At 34.8% G+C, this 20,923-nt stretch overlaps 1 protein-coding gene across 2 annotated transcripts in view; it reads right to left on the bottom strand.

Annotated features, from left to right (window-relative positions):
* Positions 1-20,923, bottom strand: part of tenm4 (teneurin transmembrane protein 4) — a 679,712-nt gene that overhangs the window by 208,941 nt on the left and 449,848 nt on the right. For both annotated transcript variants that reach the window (XM_051926453.1, XM_051926452.1), the window contains 2 exons: positions 19,567-19,802; positions 5,321-5,497 (listed from right to left, as the gene is read on the bottom strand). In XM_051926453.1, coding sequence (XP_051782413.1) covers positions 5,321-5,497; positions 19,567-19,802 — 413 coding nt within the window. The remainder of the gene's footprint in view (positions 1-5,320; positions 5,498-19,566; positions 19,803-20,923) is intronic.

Below are 20,923 nucleotides of genomic sequence, written 5' to 3' on the forward strand. Positions count from 1 at the left end.
TCCATCCATCCATTATCCAACCCGCTGAATCCGAACACAGGGTCACGGGGGTCTGCTGGAGCCAATCCCAGCCAACATAGGGCACAAGGCAGGAACCAATTCCGGGCAGGGTGCCAACCCACTGCAGTAAACCTGAACTTTTAACAAAATATTACTTGAACAAGTACAACTTGAATTTGAATGCCTTCCTAAAAGACAAGTTGAAAAGAAGGCATGGGGCCAATGTATTAATTCTCAAATTGGCATAGCATATAAGAGACAGACGTGTCAAAGTAAAAATTAAATAATCGAAACGATTGTTGACTTTGAATGGACTGGTGAAGACTGATTTAACTTGAAGAGTAAGCATCTCTTAAATGGGCATACATTAAAGCTTGTGTTAAAACTGCATAAATACCATCCTCAATTGTTCATCACCATCAACTGGTGCACCAAGGAAGTAAAAGTGTTTTGCCCCTGGGTCCTGATCTTACATAGACACACTCCTCATGTGGTTGAGACCTGCCTGAGGAAGACGGAACTCCCTGGAGAAGCCGGCATAAAAGCAGCTCAGAGATCGCCATTTTGCAGTCAGTTTAGTACGTGCAGATTAATGCATTTGTGTTTCGTAGAATCGTACCTTGTGATTTTTTGGGCTACAAAAAGTGTGCCACCACAGAAAAATGATAGGAAAACACTGCTGTACCTACACCTTTACTTCTGGCATTCCATAAAAAGATCTCTGTATCTGCTATCTCGCTTAAAATTGACACTGTGCATTACTTGGATGGTTATGTTGCGTTCTTTGCATGAATTAGCAAAGATACTGAAAACTTAAACATGGGTAGGGATAATCATTACATTTGTATTTCACATAATTTAATCAGCACTGTAAACAGGCTGGCAGACTGTTGAGTTACATACAGAGATACTATAGAGACTTATTTTGGTTTTAGTGCCACTCAAAGATAACGAATTTAACAATTATGTGATATGACTGTAATTCGATCTTCTTACAGAAACATGAAATGAAAAAAAAAAGCATGATTTTTACCTGCGCAACTTTTCTTAAGCATTGCACCAGGACTGCTTTAACCCCCAACCTTCCCCTACACCTATGTCAGTCAGTATAAATCAAGAAAACGAACACTAGTGCTACATATTGACATTTGATGTATCACTGTGAATCGCGTAATATAAAATGAGAAACCTTTAAATGAAAAATTTATTTCATAATTTTTTAAAGGTAATATATAAATATGGTACTGGATGTGTATATAATTCTTTAAGTTCACACTTAACTTATTTGCATTGTATAACACCCATAATCAGCCAGAGAGGGCCAACATCAGTACATGCTTCAGGTGTTTGATGAACTTTTATTAATTGCTTCCCAACTAAATTCCCACTGTTCTGGCCATGGGAGACTCGTCAACTTTTCTATTCGCAATCAAACTCGTTCGAATCTTTTACGGCCCTGAAGCACGCCGGTCTTTGATCCTCATCCCCCTTCTACTAGATTGTTCACTCTGCGCTGTTCACGCACACCATGCTGTTTCTTCTTGTCCCCACATGTGGCGCTCCTGCACACTGTGTTCTCCTCCTGTCTGTCCTCAGCACTGACAAAACAACCACACTTTCCACCCTTTCTTCCACTGAGTCATTTCATTAGCATATCGCACTGCACCTTCTGCAAGCACAGTGCTCAGTAGCTGTGCAGTCCCATGGCACTGGATCAGTACAGTATTATTGTTTCGTAAAGAAAAAAAAATTACATAAAAATGCCTCTGTGAACAAAGAACTGACAAAGGCATTTGTCTCGTTGGTGGCCTTGGATGCGAGAATATTTTTAATGTGTTAAATAGGCCATATTAATCGCAAAAATTAACACATTAACTTTCCCGGGCCTAATAAAATAGTATATTATTATTACACCAGTAATGGCGCACTGCACAATAACGTGCAGTGAATACTCTTGACTTGAGAATTCAGAGTTTTCATCCTCTTTCTCTGTATATTTAGCATTTGTCTGCTCAGAGGTTTTTGTGCTTGCTGCTTCCTGAGAAGCTCTTCTTTTCTCCACCGGAGCGGCCCGCTTCTTCGCTTCTTCTCTTCTTCCGTCGGCATCTTTTCGCGTTAAAACTGATTAAGTCAGTGTTTGTGTTGCATTCACTTAGTACGTTTTCTTTAATTTTTCACTTAAGCTGGTACTGAAGTCTTCAATACCTGCCTTAAGAATGATTTAAAATATGAAGAGGTAGGGGAAGTGATGGCAAAGGTGGTAGGGATGAGAACGGCTGCCCACTGTCAAGAGTTGGTTCTACAGTAAAATAAAATTAAAATGAAAACTCTTTGCTTCTAATATAAAGCTGTAGTGCAGAGTTTCAGCGTAGTATATGTGTACCAAATTTCAGGCTAAAGGTTATTTGATTTTTGACCTTGACCTTCCTGGGTTGACCTTTGACCTTGGAAGTCAATCATCACCCCGAAAGCAGACGTCACATAGTATATGTGTACAAAATTTCAGGTCAATAGGTCAAACGGTTTGCGAGCTACAGATAATTTAAAATACTGGACAGACAAACGGACAGCCACGGTAGCATATTATATAAGAAGATACACAATGTTCTTCTCATGTTTTAGTACAAATATGAATATTTTATTAAAACATGACAACAAAATCTCGCATAACTAGAATGCCATATTTGCATGTAAAATAAACAAAAAAAGTCCAATTGAAATGTTGGCCTATCAGCATAAAAGAGGTCAGAATCAAAGTGAAAAACAGAATGAAAAAAGTGTATTTGTATCTATTAAATTGAATTGATTTACTGTATTTTCTTGACAATGCTGTACTAAATTGCAGAATTAAAAGGCAATGTGAATTGATTTTCCTTCAACTCTGCCTGTCATTCACAGATCCCTCCCTCACGAGGCTATCATTTGGTATCACTGTTGTTTATGTAAACTTCAGATGTGTGGTGTTTCAGACCAGAGGTCTGGGATCAATCTATATGGTAATTTAGGGGGCGTTATTTTCCCTTTTGTCTCCTAAGCTCAGCTGTTATAATTGTCAAATTGTAACCATTTGTCAAGATTCAGTCTGAGCAAACTTTTACTTAACCTTCACCAAAGAAAGACTTTTTTTCACCACACAGATGCAACCTTTCATTTGAATTTTTTTGTAAAAGGTGAAATTAAGAGATGAAAAAAATCTTTGTAAATTGGGAATCAGATCAAAACGGTGTCTTTTACTTTAATGTCACATAATATGGTACCCTGGTTTTGACAATGCTGATTTCCAGGACAGCCAAAAGACACTAAAATTAAAGACATATGTTATTACACTATTAAAATATATCAGTAAAAGAGTTGAGATTCATGAGTACAAAATTAATGCAGAAGGAACAAATACTGCCCTTGTTTTAAGTTGAGATACGGAAGATGAGTCTGCTAGTGCTGCACCAATAGAATGCTTAGTGTGTTTCCCTAGTACTATGTAGCAATATAGGTATCACAGTGCAAACAGAATATTAATGCACATAAAATTAAAAAATAATGTGATCCTTAATTGCTAAGCAGTTAGTTTGGACATGAAAGGGGAGATACTTGAATGGAATGTATGGCAAATGTTTTTTTCATCTTCCACTACTAACAATAATTTTAAACAGAAGCATGACAAAACTTACTATGCTCTTAAAGAGACTAGAACTTAATTATTCTAACTGTTAAAAAATCAATCTGCCATCTGTATGGTACAATTGAATTTTTAACCTGATTCTTTTTATTAAAAGAAAAAAATTACATTTAATGGTTGAAATATAATTGTATAAAGACAGAAATAGACAAATTAATAAAAAAATAAATTTGCAAAAATAAGTAATGTCAGTCAGTCAGTCAGTCATTATCCAACCCAGTATATCCTAACACAGAGTCACGGGGGTCTTCTGGAGCCAATCCCAGCCAACATAGGACGCAAGGCAGGAACAAATCCCGGGCAGGGTGCCAGCCCACCGCAAATAAGTAATGTATAGATCAATAAACAGCGAAAACAAATGTACACACCAACACAAAACATGACTGACCATAACATATTGCCAGACTTGCTGTGGATGTGGATGTTTATCCTCATTATTATTACATACAGTAGTTTATGACAGGAGAGAGCCAGTTAATTCATATCACTTTAAATGTGATGCCAGAAATAGTCTGTATTTTCTTCACACAATATGAATGAAAATATTTAATCCCCATTCAGAAAAATATAACTAAAACATAAGGTCCACATTTAAAGTACCCCTCAAATATACTTCATATTTAAAAAAAATATTGTGCAAGTTTAGACAAAGCATAAAACCATAAGGAACATCTATGCAAAACATTATTTAAGCATTGGAAAATGCATGGGGGAATATACCAGGAATAAATAAATAAATGTATGCAGAGGAGATTAAATGCTAACATAATTATTTGAAAAAGTGGAAGTCTAACTCTCTGGCCACATACTCACAGGCTTCACTTTATGAGAGGAGGTGCAATTTCATTAAATATTAGTAATGCAATTTTTTACATAAAATGTGTAGCTTCACTTGTGACGTATTCACTGCCTTACTAGGGGTTATGCTGCACAGGAGTAAGAAATGAAGAAATTGAATATGAAGCCATCATTGTTCATCAAATAAATAAATACCTTGATTGGGGAAATTCCAACATAATATTATCAGGACTGTGGTATTTGATCTGAAAGGCCAGGAAGTCTTTTAATTTTATAGTTTTGAAGATTTTTTATTCTTCATTATTTTTTTTTTGAGTTTAGCATATTTGATATTTTTGTTGCAGCTCTATTAGGCAGTGTCAGGACGCAACACTGTAAGACTCTGGGATTTGCCACAATTTACTTTCTGGATTCAGTAGTTTACATACAAAAGACATCCATATACAAAAGAATAATAACCACATGACTAACTACATGGGGAACATGGAAGAAAGAAAGACGAGTCTTATCGTACAATACATCGAGGGATGAGGACATTAATTGTATTTTATTTAATCAGAATGAATTTCTTAAAACATGACCTAGTGTAAATGCAGCTTTTATAAAGTTACCACCATAATGCTATAATATATATATATAATTGTTTTAAAAATAAGACATAAAATGGTGCTGCAAGTACTTTGGTTAGTATACACATTTTTCTTTTATGGCAAATGGCCTAATAGAAAAAATACTTTATACAATTTATTTAGAGATGAAAGGAAGGATATTGCTTTGAGACACTGATAAATCATCAAGGACAATTTAGAAATAGGTATCACAAAAAAGACAGAATAGATTCCATACCTTCACCCATTCCAATGCCTTTGCCTTTTCTGTCAGGTAACTCTAACCCTGTTCCACCTGAAGGTGAAACTGTGAGGTCTGTAGGTGCTGGCAGGCTGCTGGCTCTGTCTTCTGCCAGCTGATACATTTGTCTTTGCATAGGCTGCAGGTGCCAGTTTAGGCCAAACAGATGCATAGCTGTGTTGACAATAAAATCAATAATAATAATTTTAAAGAAAAATAACATATTTTAGCAAAATAATGTGCAGCAATAATTTACTACAGTTGTGCATGTAAATAGCTCTGAAAAGGAGTCCAAAACAAACATGTGAAATGTGTCTTATATATGAAAATCAAATAAAAATCCAGACATTTCCAGGTCTTCACCATAGCATATATTTTTGATTCAGTTAACTCACATACTTGCTTAAAAGAACTTTATTCATAAATATTAATTAAGAAAGCCAATCCATTCTAAATGGAAGGAAAACAAAGATCTCATGGTAAAAGAGTGTCACTATTTAATTTAAGAATTAAAAAAGGTAATATTATAAAAAGGAAGATTGGTGGTACAGTGTCTAACAGTGTAGCCTTAAAGCTCAATGAGACTGGGATTGAATCCTGACTTAATTAATTTGTATAAGGAGTTTTCATATTTTCCCTTTGTCAGCACAAGTCTATATTTGTGTACTACCATATCTAAAAAAGAAACAAATGTTATGTAATATCTAAATGGCACTGGTATGAGTATGCTTGGATGTACAGTATGTGTAAGCGTGCCCTAAGACAAACTAATATTCCAATCAGAGTTTTATCTTACATTATCCAAGATGGTATCAGGTCTGCCATTGGCTAGTGAAGACAGTGAAACTGCATTATGTGGGTTCAACAAATGGATGGATAGATATTATGATAAACCAACAAAAAAAAAACTTTAAAGGAAATCATCTTGCTTCTGCTTTTTTTAAAATAAGGCATTATTTTTTTAAAGAAAACATACCAGTTTTATTGTTTTTGCTTCAGTTCAGAAAATAACGAACAAATTAATCAACATACCTCCATACAAAGCATAATTACATATTTAAAAAATATTCTGAAATTGGGAAAAATGAAATAAGATAAAAACAATCAGCTGACAACAATGAGCAGAAAAAGATAATTAGAAAAAATTGAAATGTGTATAATATAAGGCTAGAAAAGCATGTTTTAATTCCTCATGCACAAACTCTTGACTGATAGATGTTACATTGTTCTAATTGTTACTTAACCACTTCAAAGAACAAGAAGTAAATTGAAGGAAATGATTTGGTCAGCAAAATACAAAAACAAGGAAAAAAATAATGGAAGTAAAGACAAAAAAGATAAAACAATAATTTGCAAGGTCAACAAAACAAATGCTCTTTGGGACAGATTGATGGAGTGAGGGACAGACTTGGCAGGGAGGGGGTGCAGAGATGACCGTAATAGATCACTAAGAAGAAAAAAAGACAAGACAAGCTTAGTGAAGCACAAACCTTCATCAAAATACACCAGTCAGCAGAAAACTCAAAAACACATTACATCTCTTTATTAGCTTGGTTTCCCCTAGCCTTCTAATAAATAGGCAGACAAATCAATTATGATCTGTGAAATTAAGGTTTAGATTAAAAGAGTTTGGCTACTGTTTTTTCGTTTCCCTTTCTATCTTGAGTCTGACAATTTAGTGATTTATTATATGGCTATAACAAAAAAGATCTTTTGTGATACTCCAAGTTCCATCACTTTCAGTTCTTTCACACAAGAGAACCTTCCTCTTTGCATTTTTTTTACCTTTTCTTATCCATTAGTAAATGTTGGTATAACTTCAGAAACTATAGAAACTAAAAACACTGTTTAGGATTAAGGTGAAATTCCTAAAAATGAAAAGATAATCAAATAATCTATACTTTTCTGAATTAAAATATTTACATTTTTTTTAAATGTTTGCCCTAATGTTTCTTAAAGCCTCTCCCCCAATCTGGCATTATTTACTTAAATACTTTCAACTCAAAGTTGAAAGTTAGTTATAGCAGGATTCTATCAGTCTGGAACACAGCAAGGGAAAAGATCCTTTGTTCAGGTGTCTAATTCTGTCTGTCTGTCTATCATTTCTGTAACTCTTTTCAACACTCTTTCAAGCAGTCTAAAATATAAAGTCCTATCACTTGTTATTGCTCTATTCTTTCTTCTTCACATAGTATAATGTAACACACTATTGCTTGATTTCTATGCATTTCCACAAAAAAAAAAACTAAAGATATATCTCATGATACTTGTGAAAGCTGTCTACTGTCAAAGAGATATTTTTTATGCTCCAAATTTTTAGAGTTAAAGTAACACATGAAGAAGGAAACAGCAGCAATTCAATAATATTCCAAATTTTGCTCTAGGTAGGTAAGTAATAATTGTATTTACAGTAGAATCTGACAGTTAGTCAATGATTTTCCACAGTATGGACTGAGTGTGAGGCAAATCCAAAACATATGACCAAGAAAGGTTTGTGTACAATGATATCTAGTAGTTAAAAATCATGATCTTGTCCTGGGTACATTTTAGGTTATTTAAATGAAATATGTGGGAGCAGTGTAAAATTATTTTGAATTACACCCTAGTTTGACCAGAGTAATTAGGGCTGTATCATGTCAATGGCTGAGTTCCACTCTTTATCTGAAATTCTGATTGAAAGGTCCCTTATCCAGTATTGCCTCAGACCATCTGGTGTAAACTTTTTGAAAATGAGTGGAAGTGTCAATATGATATACATATCTTAAATATGACAAGATGGTATAATTTCTGATCCTAATACTGAATGAAAATTCGGAAATAAACTGCAGGTATTTTATAACAGACTTTCAAACTTGCATACAATAGAAGAAATAAGTTGCTGGAAGGCTAGGTTTCAAACATACGGCAATTGTTTAAAAGAGTGAAAACATATTTTCAATACATTTCTAAAGTTCTCAGTCCCATGAATCTTCCATATGTTGAATATGTTGGAAAGTAGGAAAAGATGATTATCAAGTGCAACTGACAGGAGCATCTTGAACTTAAAGACCACTCACACAATATTCTGAATGAGTGCTGAACCACCATATTCCTGTTTAATCAACAACAATTAATAGTTTTGGGTGAACAGAGCAATTAGGTTTGAGCAGTACTTCCTATCCAGAGCTAACCAAGCCTGTACAGTTCTTTGTTTATCTTTACTACTTAGAGCAAATCCAAATGTAGTATTTAATTATTTTAATATACTTTCTTTGCACTCTAAATGACTGTAGTTAGAACTGTGTTAAACTTTTTAAAGAGGGATTTATTTACAGATAGTAATACTCTGGAAAAAATAAAATACCTTTGAGAGAATTTTCATTTTGACAAATTCTCCCAGCTATTGTGAGACAAAGAAATGACAAAGAGATGAGTTAAGTTGAAAAAGTATTATTTTTTTTGTAATTATCATTAATACATATTTAAGTAGTTTAGAAGCAGTTACAGTTAACTGATCAATTGCAAACTGTACTGCAGGGGCATTAGTTGGGAATAATATGCTCTTATTTAACTTTAACCTATTTGATCATAAAAAAATAATGAAAGAACATTTTTCAGTCTTTTTACTATGGCCTTTACAGAAACCCTAACATCACTGTAATAACATTGGTGTGTATTCGGATGAGTTTTAATTTTTCTTTGAAAAAACTTTGTCTGATGAGTGACCTAATGTGAGTAGAAGGTCTTCCCCTTTTGTCTTCCTCAAATATCTGCTGGATATCTATCTGGATATATGATTTGGTCTTCTAGCACAGGGTATCACACTGTGGGAAGTTTTACTTCATAAAAAGAGTGTTTGGAAAGCGACTCACTTTCAATGTACTTGGATCTGCAGAATATCTTACAGCTTTCCTTAATTATATTACTGATATTTTCATGATTAGTGACTTTAATTTAATCTACACTATTGATTTTTGTGATTCTTATTATTTTTTTTTTTATTATTATTGCCTTTTCCAAGCATTTATGAATATTGTAAAGTCTATTAGTTGCCCCATTTATCTTGTCAATAATTTCAATTCTTTAAATGATTTAAAGATTTATTAATATTAGCTGTGTAAGCCTGTGCTGTAAAAAGCACGGATCCTAGAAAGTATTGAAATCGTCAGAAAAAAAATTGAAATATAGAGATATCAGGTAATTGAAAGGCACTACTCTGAGCATCTCTCTCCTAGGAGGTTTCATTTTGTACGCATCATTTGTGCATTAGCAGCTAAGTGACTATCTTTCTTTGGAGGTTTCGCTTTGCTGACATGCTCGCCTTGCTTGTGTTAGCAGCGGGAGGAAAAGTAAAAGGGATACCGTTTTGCCGTTGTGCTCGCCACGCTTAGTGGATAGTGGATAAGCGAGTGACTCTCTCTTCGGATTTTTTGTTTTGCCGACGTGCTGGCCTCGCTTATGTATCCTCGGAGGTGGAGCCATTAGCACGACTCCACCTCTCACTTCCAGGCCAGACAGACACACATACACTTCCATGCATAGACGTTTATATATAACTGTACAGGTAGTAATTTAAATATATGTAATAAAATTCATTTAAAGGAAAGTATCTCTAAATGGCATGCTCCCAACCTCTATCTCTCTCTAAATAGCTACAAATTTTAATAAATCATTAATGGCTTAAAATAGAAGTTTTTAGGTTAACCTATATAGTTGAATCTTTAGATTATTTGAGGGTATCTGTAAATGGTTTGAAAAGCATCTTTGACAAATTTACAGATTTCTTACATGCTTTAAATAATATTCTTATATTACATGGCATTGAAGATATTCAAGAGTCGCAGCAGGGTTTTAGAAAGAACACTCTAGCCAACACTCAAAATTCTGATCAGACAGCAGCAAAGATGATTTTGCCCTGGATGTGAAGAGCAGGGGACTAAGCAATACAGAAGCCACCTGGGCACAGTAGAAGAGCAAAGAATTCAAGACAAGAGACTTTCTCACAATTGTTTTGTACCAGAGATTCTTGTCCTGATCATAATATGCTGCTTATTACTATGGATTTTTGTATGTGCAAACTCAAACTAGCCTCAAAAGGACAACTAAAGAATATGTCTTCTGCATTGTTCAAGTATTTTGTCTTTTGCCACTTGTTTTAAAATATGCATGTTTGTGGTCTTGTAATTGAAAAAACTTACACTGGAGCATGAATCCTGCTCCACTGTTTTCCATAATTAGTATCTTAATATAAAAGCTTTTATTACACTTGGAGCAGAAAGGCACAAATGAGAGAATATCCAGGGTTGGTCATAATGTTAAGAATACTCACAGAAGCTAGTGCTTTTATTGACTGTAAAATGCAGTAAAAAGCAAAAGCCATGATATATAATCAAGTTCATTAAAAGTTATAGTTTAGAGTGGCAATCCTCCTGAAGACATCCCTCGGACAGCCTGATGCATCTGTGGGTTTGCCTTTACTCTCAAAGTAGCACTACTTAACAGTAGCATGTCTGATCTTCTCAGATAAACCACTTTGCCTTCTACAGTGCCTTGAGTAAATGTTAAAAAGACCAACAAATGAAGAAGACTTTAATAAAAGCAATACACTTTCTTGTCTTCTATTGGCTTTTGTTTCTTTAATTGTTTTTGAACTAATCGGCTACACTCTTCAGATTCTTTCTTCAAATAGGGTTAAATCTCTAGCCTTTCATAATAGTGATAAAAGGGGAAGCAATTTCCTTCAGCAAAGTAAATCAATAGCTATTTTGAGAGTGTCTGCAAGACTACCCTACAACTGATTCTATAAGACAAGGCTCTCACTCTAAACACTGCACTTTTTCTTAAATGGATGCAGGGTGTGTAGCAATAGCTTTTCTCATACAGCTATCCTTAAAGTATCAAATAAAGTCTCTCAGAAAAAGACCCCATATTAAAAAAAATCAACATTACAAAGATCAAAATCAGAAGGCGGTATGGTGTTCCCTGACTTTCAGTTATACTACTGGATTGCAAACCTTCATAATGTAAAACAAAGGAAAGAAGAAGACAGTGCAGAATACAAACCAGCCTAGTTCGATCTGGAAAGAAAATCTTGTAAGAAGTCCTTTCTGTATGTTGTGCTCTGTGCTCCCACCTCCAATGTTCTTACTAGAAAATATTTTGACTAGTAAGGAGAAACATACCAGCAGCACTTCCGGACTTTATCAAATATTATCACAGAGCTCGCCCCTTGAAAATCTTCGGCAATGCTGAGAAAGAGACCTCTCAATCAATATCTCAGGCAAGGAATGTCATTCTTTTTTTAATTTTTTAATCATTCTTTTTAATCCACCTGAAAATTGTCCACAGAATGTGCCTTTCTCACTTAACATCTTTCAAAATTTATCAGGAGTTGACACTAATTTTGAATGACGCTCAACAGCTCCAGGTTCACTCTAGTATCTATTTTGGGAATGTCCAAAATTAAAACTGTTTATATATATATATATATATATATACAGTAATATATATATATATATAGTGAGATATGGCCAGCCATTCATCCCGGCCAACACCCCCAGGCCGCCAGATGGAGCCCTCCTTGCAGCATGGAGATGCCTCGAATGCCAGCAGGGAATTATGGACAGTGGACTTTTAATGCACAGCCCTGCTGGATACCATGGGGGCCGCCAGGAGTCACTGCAGGGAGGCCCAGGGACTATTATGTGCCCTATAACCCGGAAGTGCATCTTAGTCACCGCGACAGAGGGAATGACGTACTTCCAGGATGCAAAGAAGAGCTTTTGATCTGACCCGGAAGTGCTAGGAAATCACATGGACTGAGGGCTCAGAAGCACTTCCGGGTCACGAACTATAAAAGGACTGTGGGAGATCCCAGACGTTGAGCTGAGCTGGGTGGAAGGGTGGCAACGCGTCTGGGAGAGTGGAGGATTGATTGTTTATTGTGTATTGGTGTATTTATGAGTATAGTGGAGTGGAGGGTGCTTTGTGCACATTATAGTCCGAATAAAACTTATTATTGGACTTTTATCTGGTGTCCTGATCTGAGGGTTCAAGGGAGCAATAGCGCCCCCTATCTGTTACAATATATATATATATATATATATATATATATATATATATATATATATATATATATATATGTGTGTGTGTGTAACTCAATGGGAAGATGGTATTTTGTATTAACTAAAACTAGAAAAAATATGCAGAGCTTCTATGGCCAGATTTTATCAGTGTTATTTTAAATTAATTTTGCCTTGCTTCTGCATGTGTCTCTGCTAAACTCCTTTTATTTCAGTTAATCAGGGGATGTATAACACAGCGTGCCTGCCTTGTCTCTCTTTTTTTCTTTTTCTCATTTCTTTAAAAATTTGCCTTCTGTTCTCAGCGAGGATGTGGATTTTATTATGATGTATGACTTCTGTGGCAGATGGCCAGGACCCATGCCTGGCCGGGATGCCCCTTCAACACTGGATCCGGGGGAGCAGCCATGGGGTGCTCTCTATGTCCCCCGGAAAACTTGGTGGCAGCCCACCAGGATTGTATCGGAGCCATTATCTTGGAACACCAGAGCTCATCCTTGTTTGGCTCCATGGCCACCGCCAGGGGGAGCTGCAAGGCTTCCTGAGCCCGTGTGGGTGGCAACACAGGTGGGCTATAAAGGGAGACTACAGCCACTTCTGAGGGAGCCGGAGGCGGGAGGAGGAAGACGGAACTTGCGAGAAAGGAGTGGAGGCGGCCGAAGAGAGAAAAAAGACTCTGAGTAGTTGCGTGTGAGTTGGTGGAACCGAATTGCAAATAGTTGAAAATAAACCATGTGTTGTGGACATTTGGTGTCATGTCTGTCTGTGTCCGGGCTATCTGTTACACTACATATTTTAATTGCTGTGATATATTGCATTGCTTGTAATTCTAATTGAAAAGGCTTTCAATCTTGTAATTTTGCTGTTGAAAGTATCTGGTCACTTTCTCTGTGGAGCTTCCCCTTTTCTCCTAAAATCAACATGCTGGATGTATGAGTGACTTGTGCCCTTGAATGGACTTGCACCCTATTAAAGGATAGTCTCTGTTATCCTGATATTGAGGTAAGCTTAGCAGAATATGAATGAATAAATAAACATTTCAAAATGGTAATTTCTGCTCTTAAAACTACAGTTTTCTACTTAAATCTAGGGTTCTGAAGAATGTGTATATATTTATTTGACACATTCACTGATATTTTCATTAACACTATTGGGGAAAAAAACCTGTAGGTAGGTTATGGACATTACATTGTGTCAGTTTAAATTAGTTTTGTACAATTAGACACATGCATTCAGAAATGAAAACACATTCAGAAATACAATTGATTTGCATCAATAATTAGCAAAAATAACCAGTCAGGATTAGATGTGTATCTGTTGCCTGCTATGAACACATTTAAAAGCTAATTTACAGTAGCTTGGCTTTGGCAACTCCATTGGTAGATTTATTAATTTAATAAGATGTAGGTAAACATCAAACTGGTTCATTTAAAAAAGTGGAACTACTCAGTTAAACTCGTAAGAAAGTAATGTTAATGTCCAGTTTTAATGTATACAATTTTCTGCTGAGTTACATTAAATATAGTCAGATGTCAAACATATAAATTAATTTAGTAAATAAAATACAGTAAACACTTTTGTTTTGCTTGCAAATAATACAAGTGACACAAAATTGCAGTGTGCATTCCATATAGACTTAATTGCATGAGTGAACATTTATTCCCAGTGAAGTGTGCGTCAGCAGATTTTCTCGGCCTGTACAAATTCTATATATACAGTAGAACCTCTGGTCGAACGTCTCGGACCACGTACAAATCGGTGTACGACCAAAAAGTTTGCCAAACTTTTGCATCTGTTCACAACCACACACTCGGGTGACGAACAAGCCAGTTTCCCTTCCGGTTTGTACGTGCCGATGATTTCCGCACGTGTTCAGTCTCTCCCTGTGCATTCCCTGTGCAGTGAGCGAGCGAGCGAGCAAGAGAAAGAGAGAGCGTGAGCGAGTGTATATACATTTATATACAGCTCGTATGGTCCGGAACGGATTAATTGTATTTACATACAATCCTATTGGGGAAATTACTTTGGGTCACGACCAAATCGGGCTGCGACCAGAGTTTTGGAACGAATTACGGTGGTGACCCGAGGTTCCACTGTACCTGAGTTTACAAACTTTAATTGCCTTTGTTGTTTTAGACAACATCATTTTTAGTGTTAATTCAGTAAATATGGTTCTGACCACTTTAGCATAAGCTTGCTCAATGCAAAACAATTTGTAATAATACTATTGTTTTTTGTGTTATCACAAAATCTCTTTGATGGGTTTCTCAGCTAGTCTGTAATATGCAGTGTAGTGTCCCTTGCATTTCCACTCAAAACTACAAGATGCTGTAAAAAACTTCTTATCTCCTTTATGCAGTCTACCATGCTGTTATCCATCACTTTCTTCTGGGAAAAATGTAAAACTGGGTTCACCAACATTATACAAAAAGACAAAAAAGTACAGAACTTTTTACATCATATGCACAGTCAAAAAATCAGTTCCTGGATACAGAACAACTTTTTTATATTGTAACAAAATGCAGAAAATCAAATACAACTTTATTAATTTAATTCCTGAACCAAGACAAGATGTGGCATAAATGATTTCACTTTGGAAATTAAATTACAGCCAATTACACACAAGGACTATTTAACAGAATACCAAGGTGTTTGCTTTACTATCTCTGCAAGGTACGGTAAAATATTATAACACAACAGACAAGCTTAAAAATTAAGTGTTATTGTACATTTAAATACAAACATATTTTCTATATCTCAGTGGGCAAACTTTAAAAAAAAAAGCCTGAATGCTTCACTGTCACTTTCTGGTCTGCAACAGTAGATAATTCTCTACCACCTACTATGCTGACATGAGCACTGTGCTTACTGTGGCATATCTGTCGGCATTCTGCTAAACGTACTAAGCACAGACATATCTGCAATGTGTCACAGGGAAAGATTTTCTTTGTTTTCTATTCTGAAAAATAAATTATACTTGACCACTGACAAGCAGTTGCCCAATGCAGCTATGAGACATACCATCTTGTTAGATCAAGGTAAACAACTTTGCTTGGATGTCACTCTCTCTCTTTCATCTGTCCTTGATGCTGTATACATCTCTCTGCACACAATACAAAACAGCTTTAATCCTATTGGTTTTCCATCAGCTTTACCATGAAAATGAATGTAAAATCTCATGTTTTTAGTTTCTCTTTAGCCTTTGTTTTTACATGATTAAGTAATAGTGTTCTTTTGTGGCAAATTTATTTTGGGTCACATACTGGTTTTTTCTTTTTAGTTTGTATAATCAAGCAATGCACAAACTTTGATGCTTCTCTTCATTGAAATCTTTTCATTTCATGCTTTGCGATTTACTGTGAAATTCTTAATCTACACGTGCAAAGCGAAATAAATTTTAAGTGATGGAGACTATAATTTCTGTATTGTTGACACAATTCCTGCTTTAAATTCTAAACTTTATGTTTAAAACTTTATTATATTCCACATATAATGCCTGAAAAATTAAAAGCTTTCAAATTGTATGCATGTTTTTGCTCTAAAGATTATATTTACAGTATATAAGTATATATATATTTGTCACAATGTAGACATTTTCATAATAATAAAAGACACAAAGTCTGACACCTAAGGAAACTGATTTAATTTATGCACTAATTGGGTAAAAAAAGGCTTTGACCTCAAACAAATTATAGCATATAAAGTAAAAGTTTTCAAGTTTTCAGAGAAAAGTAGGGGACAAATGTCTCCCCTTGCCTTTTCAAACATCAGTCTTAAAGCACAAATGAGTTCATTAGCTAACCCAGCCAGACTTTCTATTAAGCTAGTCAATAATTAATTGCACTTGAAATTAAATATATTTTTCACCAACACCTAATTAAATTCAGACTATGCTTCTGATTAAGATTCTGGATCATGTGGTGAGATCCATTTTTTCAAAGTGTTTACCTCTGCTGCAAGGGGAGATCATTTAAATTTTAATAATTAAATTTTTTAAAAAGTAATTACCCTTAGTAATTAAGAAATATCAACCTGGTGGGCTAATCCAGCACCATGTGTTGTTACAATGAGTATATGGTATATTTCAGCTGAAACAATTCATATGTTTCTGTGTCTTGATTTTCCTCCCCACTATACACACTTCAATTAACAGGAAATACAATTCCTAGGTCTAAAAGTAAACACAATGAAAATAAATAATAGCACTATATGACTCTGAGGTCATCAAAACTGCGCAAATATAAACTACAAAAGAACAAGAACAAGTTTCTAAAGGACCAAACAGAAGATTACAACAAAGTGCAGTAAAATGATTAAAAGGCTTTGTGTCAGACACATGGCCTAAACAAAGAAAACAGAAAGTATGCACTAGTAAAGTTTTTTTTACTATTTTTTATTTGTTGACTATAAAATAAAATCAGCATTATCCAAAGAGTAATTTTAAAGATTCAACCTTCCATAGAAAAATAAATCAATTAGTGATGATAAAATAGAGCGAGTCTATCTGTGAGCACACAAGATGCACTAGGAAATTATAATAAAGTAACTAATATTTTATGACATCTTAAGAGCAAGAAAACCAAATGAACAGCTAATACATTATTAACTGATGGAATATGCAGCTGAGAAGGGTCATAAGGGATAATATATACTGAACACATTTAAAAAAAAAAGATTTACGATTTCAGGATGAGAACAAGCACTGCCCAAATGCATACATACACACACACACACACACACACACAAACCTATGTGTTCATTTTAGCCTGAGAGGTTGTAAAAATCATTCACTGCCATACCCTAATTCTTATTATATTCCACTTTAACTTGAGTGTAAGTTGGAATACAGAATGGTGGATGAACTGTTAACGTGACCATAAGTATCAAATAATTTCACATTTATTTTTTGCCTTATAGTTGAACACATATACTAAATACATTCATTCATTTCCCTGGATCATATTCAGTGTCCATCCTGCTAGTATTAATATCAAGGAAGGAGCTCATATTGTATGAGATGCTAGTCCAACACAGGATACACTCACTTAGCCATCAATTACCTTACACTTCATGTCTGTGTGACCCTGGAGGAGAGTGGAGTACCAATCAGGAAAGAGGAATATTCAAAGTTCAGAAAAAAATGACTAGGCCAGAGTTTTGAATTGAGAACTCTGAAGCTATGGGACAGCAGGCCAGTCTAATGAAAAACATACACTTATCTGGGGTGTCAATGCTTGTAAGTCTATGTCTGTATTTGTGTGCTTTGCAAGTTCCTGACCTTTGTACACTACAGTCAGGAACATTTATGGTTCCTTGTCAGCTTAAATTTGTAAAAGTATGCTAGAAAATGGATTGCTGAATACACAAATTCCACTTTTGAGCAGCAAATATATGAATAGTTATTATTCCTTGCTGTTGTACTTGTCATTGTATTTTAAACAAAAAGAATGAACCTTTTAATTTTTTTCTATTACATTAGCTAGTATTGTCTGTACTACATTTTACATTTATAGCTGAATTAATGCATCAGTTGCATTCAGTAATCTTACTATCCATCGTGTCCCAAAAAATCTTTAATTTTATCCTGAGAGGCTAGGCCACCAGTTTTTCTACATTAAATGCTCAACTCTCCACTACTCAGAGTATTAACCAAATTACCCTCTATCTGAAATACAGCTTCTCCTAATTGTCCTTGAAGAGCCATAATGTTCTCTTAATCTACAGTATGACCCTTTGTTCTACACCAAATGTTTACTTATTAAATCAAACCAGTCTTCTCAGCATTAGAATGTGGCTTTTTGTTGTCAGCCACCCAGCACAAAAGATGTCTGATCTTTTACATGTTCACTTTGCACATGATCACAGCTTAATCTCACTCCAGTTCAATCTATAAGTATGTGAATTTGTTCATCTCAGTCATGTATCAATGCAAAAACACATTAAAAGCCATAGTAGAATACCTATTGCGTCTATACTGATATGTCATTCAAATAACTGAGTCCTTCACTAAACAGCTGCCTTTTTTCCACATTTTCTGTCAGCCCTGTCATCACACAAACATGAGAGCTGAGGTTCTACTCCTGTTCTGTCTCCTGCTGATTAAACACATAAGTCCCTGAGTTTCTGCCCTGTATGTCTGCAATCTCAATAATACACATATGGCAGTCAAGTTTTCTGTGCGACTCTGTCCTTAATAATTTCTCTTGCACTACAGATGGGTAGTGAACAGTCTTTCTTTCATTAAACAGTAAGATACTTAGCTGCTATAAATTTCTGATGCTGCTCAGGACACAAGTCTAAATAAGTACTGTGGTAGTACACGGAACTGCTGTCTCACAGCTCCACAAAGCTAGGTTCAAACTCAGGGCTGGGCATATGATATTTTGATTTTCCACCTACATCCCAAAGATGCATTATATGCAAACTATGCATTGGCCAAGTGTGAGTGTGTTTTGTGCTTGAGCATACTTTGCAATGGGATGTACCTCATTGTGCTTTTTTTAACTTAGACAGAATCTGATAGTGATGACCCTGAACTGAATTGAACAGGTTTGAAAATAGACAGATAACTCAAAGCATAAAAATAATTTTTAAAAGTTATCAGTTTAGCTAACTGCTGTGTATTGCACAAATCAAGGAAAAACATCTACAAGTGCAATATTTAAAGGAACTGAAAGTATATTTTTCTCCTAGGATCTCCTCATATTAGTAACAAAGGCAAGTATTTCAGATAAGTACATGTATTTGTAAATATTAAGGCAGACAATGGAGGTAATTATTTTATAAAGATTGGTTGACATTTCTGAGACAATTCTGAGATACTGTATGAATACATGATTGGTTCAAAATTACTTTATTCACTAAATTAGTCTGGTATTTTTTATTCATTGGTAGATTTAGTGCTTTGGAAAATTACCTAAAATAATTAAGCAAACATAGATGTCTATAAAGTACTACTTTCAACATCCCTTATGTTTTTCAAAAATTTGCCATCTCTATTACAATTATAATTACTGTTTAATGTCAGTAAATTTTCTGCATTTACTGTAGTCCAAATAAGGACTCTTCTGCATTCAACTGTTCTACAGAAGTAATTATGAGGCAAACGGCCAATATAACAATTTATATTTCTTATATGATAAATAAACAGTTCAGTATTAATAAGCTAAATGAGATACTTACCAATAAAATATGCTAGCAGGATGACCAGTGTTACAGAAATTATAATGGCACTCAATGCAGCACATTTCCAATTGCAGTACTTGTAGGGCTTCTTCAGACTGAAAGCAGGTCTGGAAAAGGTGCTACGTGGCAGTGGTCGGGGTGGTGGGGAATAAACAGTACTGGAGGTCAGGGGGTATCCCGGTGACGTTGTGCAAAACAAGGGCGATGTTCCACCCGGCTTGAACAGGAAGTGCCTGCAAAAAATGCAGTGTTACGAAAATATCTTTATACAACTCATTTGTTGAAATTATTTCTATTTCAAAGTCTAAATGAAACATTAAATGGAAGTCACTTCTTGTACCCTTTACTGGTCAATATATATATATATATATATATATATATATATATATATATATATATATATATATATATATATTCAAAGAATTAAATTTAGTAAAATTATATCTGATTGATGAAATTTAAAGTCATGCCCTACTTTAAATTTGTTCATGCCAAAATATGCAGCTCTTCTATTACTTTGCCCCTCATCCAAAGAGATAATTGGGTCAAGCCCAGGCATAAAGGAACATTATCAACTTGGCTTCTCAAAACTATTTGATATAAACTCAGTGCCTAACCTTATAAAGCACTCTGATCCAAAGTTTCAGAATACTAATCTTCCCTGCATTGATGAGACCTCGGTCACAAGTAAAATTGTGAAATGCAGCAGACACTAAAGGCACAACCAACCAGGATTAAAATAGACTTTATTACTCTTCAAAGGTGTGTATCTAACAATGCTTGATTAATGTAAATCAGTAAGAGGGTACAAGAAATGATCTGTAATGGACTACTTACATCTAGACAAATTAACATGAATAATGATTAGCTCTACAAAGAAGATTAAAACAATAAATAAAAAAGATATGCAACTGGATGACTGGATATGCTAAAACTAGGTTTTATGTTAGAAAATGCAAGCTAAGTGTGGTACTGGAATGTGTAAACAGACTAAAAACGTTCATTGCCTACTAATTTTATTAAAACTGGTGAGACATAAAATATAGCAAATTTTTAACTTGAAACGTGATCACTCTGGTATTTTTTTCTCTCATTTGACAAACATGACCCAAAATTCAGTGAAAATGAAGAAACTGTCAGCAATACATGACATGCAGTATAAAAAAAAAAAAAAAGAGTCCCGTCAAAAATCAAATGTCATCACAAACAAAATATATCAAGGGCTTGATAAAATATTGTGTCATTTCATGTGCTCAGTTGGAGTACTATATATTTCAATTGTATGAATTTAAAATGGAGATACTCTTAATGCAGGAACATTGTACTCATATTTTTAGCAGGTTTCTAAAGTAAA

The sequence above is a fragment of the Erpetoichthys calabaricus genome, chromosome 4, assembly GCF_900747795.2.
Source record: "Erpetoichthys calabaricus chromosome 4, fErpCal1.3, whole genome shotgun sequence".
Taxonomy (NCBI): Eukaryota; Metazoa; Chordata; class Cladistia; order Polypteriformes; family Polypteridae; genus Erpetoichthys; species Erpetoichthys calabaricus.